The sequence below is a fragment of the Stegastes partitus genome, unplaced genomic scaffold (genome assembly GCF_000690725.1).
Source record: "Stegastes partitus isolate 25-593 unplaced genomic scaffold, Stegastes_partitus-1.0.2 Scaffold1121, whole genome shotgun sequence".
NCBI classification, from domain to species: Eukaryota; Metazoa; Chordata; class Actinopteri; family Pomacentridae; genus Stegastes; species Stegastes partitus.
Window position 1 is genome coordinate 89,642 of NW_007578852.1, and position 6,233 is coordinate 95,874.

Below are 6,233 nucleotides of genomic sequence, written 5' to 3' on the forward strand. Positions count from 1 at the left end.
TCTCTCCTCCTCCTCCTCTCCTCCTCCCAGCCTGAGGCCATGCTGCCTGTTGTACACGTCTCAGCCAGACTAGAGTTGCTCTTTAAACAGAGGCCTGCCGATGGCTCTTCGTTTTACTTGTGATTCCACAAGAAATCAGCCTGTGGCAACAGTGACAGACAATCTCTGGCGTGTGTGTGTGTGTGTGTGTGTGTGTGTGTGTGTGACAGAGAAAGTGTCTGTGGTGAATAGAAAAGAGTGTGTGCATGTGGTGTGTTTCTGCTCCTCTTTCATGTTCCATGGCAGACAAAGTGAGACAGACAGCTTCCTTCTGGGCACCTAGAAAAACATCTGTCTGTAACAATCACGCTTTACATGTGTGTGTGTGTGTGTGTGTGTGTGTGTGTGTGTGTGTTCGCCCAGTGTTCCTTGTTTCTTCCAGCGCCTTGACAGATACAAGACGAGTACTCAGCCTTTACTTCACTAAACAAGTCTGTTTACTGCCTGTGTGTGTGTGTGTGTGTGTGTGTGTGTTTCAGTGTGCTCCTCCATAAAACACTCTAAATGCAGTACTTAATTGCGGATTGGCTTGTCCATGTGTATACATTCATTAGCTGGATTAGCATGATTGCTCACTAAGTAGATGAGCACACTTCACCACACACACCAGACAGCACCTTTACAGTCATTGATTGCATTACGTTTCCAAAGTTGCCGTCCAAATTAATCACAACTTGGACCGTGCTTAACAGAACTACCTGGTTTTGGATATGGAGCGCTTGTCTCTGTGAGCGGCTCAGTGACCCTGTTCTACACCCGCCTGCAGCCTCGCTGATTCTGCTTTACAGACACAAACACTGCCGATGCATAGTTGTTGCTATTACACCACTTTTCTAATCCCCTTGGAGAACTCAAACCCTCCAAGTGGACTTGAAAAGGGCCAGTCAAAACCACGCTGAGTATTTCCACCCTGAAACTGCAGCGAGCCAACGAGAGGCTCAGCAACCAGGGTTCAGACTTCTGGGGTTTCATATGAGACGAAGGCTGGAGCCACTGCCGGCGACTTGCAGCTTCCTGTATCATTAGTTTTTTACAGAATGGGTTTCCAGTTTGAACACGTACGTCTAAATTACTCCAACATTACAACTGGCCGTCGTGCAGCACAGTGTCGGTGAGCCGGTGTGCTCAGCTGCAGCTCGAGCAGGACGCTGCTTGGAGAGAGACTTCATGGATCCACAGACTCTGGAGCACAGTGGGGAAAAACCAAACTGGGCCCAAGTTGCCAGACTTTTGCTCAAGCATTGACTCTGGGACAAGCACGGCTTCATATGAACCCATGAGAAATCACGATTTAAATGAAAGCGACGTCAGTGGCATTCGTCTCTTATATTTGTTTAAATTAAATGAATAAGCTCCTGTTTTCCATCTTTTGTTTTTAGTGAAGGGTGCTCACATTTCGCTGAGGTGACTAACATGCGTTGCTACTGAATGTCAACAGAAGGAGGGGGGGATGCTTGTGGGTCTTCACTAATGCGCCAATGCACTAGCAGAGCATTCTGGGATGTGTAGTATTGGTGGTGCATGCGCTATATACCGGCAGCCAGCTCTAATAGACGTGTGATATTAGAGTTTGACACCAGAGGAACCAGCAGTGTAGAGTCACATCTCAGGAACTATGTTCATGAAAACATCTAAATATGAGTTTTCATCCATCAGCGGCTGGAGGCGGACGTTTACCATCATTTGTTTTCTAATGTGTCCTGTTTTATCTCCAGATTATGTCTTTCCAGGGTGGCCGTCCTTCTCCACCCCCTCCTCCGACGTGGACCCGCCCTCCGTCACCCTGGTGTCAGAGAAGGACAAGGACAACGCCTGGCTGTACACGCTGGACCCCATCCTCCTCACCATCATCGTGATGAGCTCGCTGGGCGTCCTGCTGGGGGCGGTTTGCGCCGGCTTGCTCCTCTACTGCACGTGCTCCTACAGCGGGCTCTCCTCGCGCTCCTCCACCACGCTGGAGAACTACAACTTCGAGCTGTACGACGGCATCAAGCATAAAGTGAAGATAAACCAGCAGAGGTGCTGCTCAGAGGCATGAGGAAAAGGAGGAGGAGGAGAACTGTGGAGAATGACGGGGAACGATGCGTCCTGTGATCCCCTGCAAAAGTGATTTCGTTCTCAGTTTGGACAAAGACAACATGATAAAGAAGCACTATCTGTAATTTCCCTCCCAGTGTCCTGTACCTAGTATCCTGCTACTCCCTTGCTCTGATGTCTAACGGGGTGACCTTCTACCCAGAGTTTCCCTACCTGTTTATGTGCCAGTGGGAACTTGTGATCCTGATGTCCCCTCGATGCTCTGAGGCCTAAAGTGGGGGAACACCCGACCCCAGGCTCCCCTACCTTCAGTCCCATTTCTCCTCCGCCTGCAGGAGAGCCTGCTCGATTCTAAAAGCCTGTGAATGAATGAAGGAATGAATACATGAATATGAATGACAGATCTACCATAGATTATAAGCCACCAACCACTGGAATGAAGTCGGAAAGAGAGAGGAGGACTACAGCACCCGAGGCAGTCTGGACATTTGGACCACAAATGACACACAGTCTGGGGTGCTTGGTTAAAATGTTGGGATTCTTCAGACGTACCCACGACTGGTACAGATGGACGACCTAAGATCTGTCCTCCTCAGCTTGCAGAAATCAAAACGTTGCAGCTTCAGACTGTTGGTGACGACTTCAGCGCCGGTGGGCCGTGTGGATGTGGGACTTTTGACTGAAATCAACACATATCAAGCGAATGCCTACCCCCTTCTACACAAAAACGTTTTAAAAGATAGTGAACCACACAACTCAAACCAATCTAGATTTCTAATGGTAAAGAAGGAAATAGGATGAGAAAGGACATTTTTTCTTTTTTTGTTTCTGAAAGTTTTAGATATGAGTTCTGTGAGTTTTGAACGTCCATTAGCTGCCACATGGCGCTCGCTTGCTCCTTTGTCTGCCCTCGGTCTGCGCTTTGTGAAACCAGTGGCATAGAAGAGTAATGGTGACTGTTTTTGTTCTGTTTTAGACTTGTGTCTGTTTGGAAAAAAAAAAAGGTAAAGAAAAGCCAGCTTCAGTTTTAGCTGCCCTGTAGAGCTCTTTTGCCATTTTTAGACTTTCTTTTAGCGTTGTGTTGGACTCCACGGTCTTAACTGTTACTTCAGTCCTTTTCTATTTTGGCACATTTTCCATGACAGATTATCAGTCTTTGCAAAGAGTAGAGGAAAAGTAAAATAAGATGGAAGACAGAAAACAGAGGTTTATCAAAATCTAACATGCTGTTATGGAGTCGTGCTTTAGATTCAGTATTCTAGAGTTTGTTTTTGGTATATATCTATATTTTTTTGCTTTTCAGACTGTATGATGCCCAAATGATGGACAGACACTGTGTGAACAAAATGTCAGTGATTGTTTTATTGCAACCTATGGATTGCCAAAGAGCTGTGTATGTGCACGGTGGGGCTGGACAAGTGTTCAGAGAGGCTGGCTGGACTAAGAGTGATGAACCATCCTGCTTTTTATCCACCACTCTTGACCTCACCCCCCTCAATGAAGGCCGCTCAAAAATGGGAGAAAACAGAATGACTAAAGGAGGAGAATGGAAATCGTACCGTTGACTTTTTTGGACACACAATCGAGCCTTAAGCTAACTACAGTATACGCTGTATCGGAGGACAGCCATCGAGGAGGGCCAGTGCTGCTGGAGAGACTACAGAGACCTACAGACACAAACACATGCAGCACACAGAGAGAACGGAAGAGACAAACACATGACGGTCATGTTTACATGCAGGACAAACCCATTACAGCTCCACTTATTCATATATTCAGCATCATCACTCAAACTGGTAAATATTCGATTCATTTTGTCAAAAGTCTGACAGTCGCAGCACTCCAGCCCAGATTCACCTTTTCCTTCTGAGGAACACGTTTGGCTTCAGTAACAACATTTTGGTGCAGGCTGAATGGTACCCTTGGAAGTTTTTCACCACTAATAGCGACATGGAGCCGTGTTTTTGCAGTCGTGTTCCAATTATGTCCGGATCTCGTGCATGTGCATGAGTTAAAGGACCTGGTCCAACCCTCCGCTCCCCGGCTTCACGCTGTTCCACCAATCAATAAGCAGTGGCAGTAATTTGCCAAAAAACAAAAAAGTTGTGAAGTAGACTGCAAGTAAACGTGGAGGCAAACAATGCAGGTGTTTGAATGCCAACGTCTGCAAAAACAACAGGAACTACTCACAGCTAGTCTATATTCCTCATTACACTCTGAGGGAAACAGGTTTTCTGCCAGCTTACATTTGGGATGCATCACATATGTGCTTCAAATCAACTTATCTTTGCCTTTTACTTTTTCTGCCCACTAATCCCTCATATATCAGATGGACTGGGACTGGTCACCGTGGTAACCCAGAGAAAGGAAGCAGCTTGTTGTGAAGGCTTGTGTTTTAACCCAAACCGTGATATTTTCCTGAGCCTAACCGAGTAATCCTGATGCCTAAACCCAACCAAACAGTGAGTTAAAGCCAAAACTTGAGTAAAGAGAATGCAGTGTGGTTGTGACAGAACAGTGAGAGGTGGTGTGTTTCCAGAACGTTCCAGCAGGGTGCCTTAATGCTGCCCACAATACTCTGTTTTACAATTAACATATCCAGAAACCTTTTCTACCCGCCTACCTGCGATTTAAATGTCACACCACGTTGGCATTATTGGGACATTTTTAATATCATTATGTCTCTACTTTGCATTTTATTAAAGATTTCCAGTCCAACCAGTTGGTCCAGTTAGCAATGAGGTGATCCTGTACATGTAAACATACCAACACACAGGCTGCCACCAAGACAAGCTAAAGCTACAACTGCTGTGTCAGGGTTGGAGGACGAGAGAGACACGACACAGAGAGAAAGACAAGCAGCGAGACAACACAACAGAAGAAGGGCAGCGAAGGGCCACACGAGTTCTAAAGTGGAGGCTCAGACGCTGACGTCTTCGTTTTCACTGCTCAGCCACAGCAGATGAAGGTAAATCCTACAAAGTCCGTTTTGTGTTCTCTGACTGGGTGAAATATCCGAGTCATGCTGTTGTTGTCCTCTGGGGAGGGAGGGAGAAACATGGAGGCCCAGTCTCTCTTCTTGTCTTCCTCTCTCGTCTCTCCACATTCAAGGGCATGCGTGGAACTAGCCAGGAGGCTAACTGAGATATGAAATAAACAAAGAGCATGAAGGGATTCATATGGTCAGAACAAGGAGAGATGGAGGAAGGGAACAATGGAGAGAGATGGAGAGTTCTCTGTCCATCTAACTGTGTTTTCATCGGACCAAGTGCCTTGGAGCTCTCTTATGACGTCTCTCTCTCTCCCTGTGAACGTCGACTCTCCTCCGTCTGAAGCAGGAGGACCAGTGAGGACATGATGACACACAATCATGCAGATCAACACGTCGCCTGGTGTCTCTCCGTCTCTTTTGTTCTCTTCTGCTTGACTTTGCGAACTCTTTCCTTCTGGGAGTCCAGATAGTATTACCTCTTCTGTCTTGATGGATACACACACACACACACACACACACACACGGCACTGGCCAGATTACTCAAACTGTTGTTTGTAGACTTTGTACAGAAAAATTTCTTTTTTAATGTTATTATTATTATTTAATAAAGGCTAAATAACATGTCCTGTGGTCGTGGGTGTTTTTGTGTTTGGAGGTTTGACATGATGTCAGCGCCACGACTACCAGCTGCACCACAAACACAGGAGAAGAGAAAACACAGGTTACTTTAAAGAACCTTAAAAAAAGGTTCCTTCCGGCACCACGGCGCTCCGAAGAACTTTGACAAAAATAGGTTCTTTGAGAAACAATTTCTTTGAGGACCAACCTGGTTCCTTTTTGATAATAGGATTTAACAAGTCAGAGGTAAGACTTGATAGCATTTCTGGGTTTTCCATTACCTCCAATGTTACGGTTTTCAAACAGTCCAGCAGATAGAACAACATATTACAAGATGGAAAACTGTGATGGAACTTTTCACTTTTCTGATGTTTTTCAGACCAAATCCCAACGTGTAAAGAACAATCTGCACATTCACTGATAGTGAAAATAATAATTAGCAGCTGCAGCTTTAATTTTATGCAATCACCAACCAAACAACTGCAATAACAATGAAGAACCTTCAGTACTTTGAAGAACCACATAAAGTACGTGAAGAGCCACCCCT

General features: G+C 45.7%; 1 protein-coding gene across 3 annotated transcripts in view; it reads left to right on the top strand.

Annotated features, from left to right (window-relative positions):
• LOC103368088 (neuropilin-2-like) overlaps positions 1 to 5,692 on the top strand; it is a 91,896-nt gene extending 86,204 nt beyond the window's left edge. For all 3 annotated transcript variants that reach the window (XM_008296337.1, XM_008296341.1, XM_008296338.1), the window contains one exon: positions 1,755 to 5,692. In XM_008296337.1, coding sequence (XP_008294559.1) covers positions 1,755 to 2,077 — 323 coding nt within the window. In that variant the 3' untranslated portion in view covers positions 2,078 to 5,692. The remainder of the gene's footprint in view (positions 1 to 1,754) is intronic.
• Positions 5,693 to 6,233: the final 541 nt, after the last annotated feature.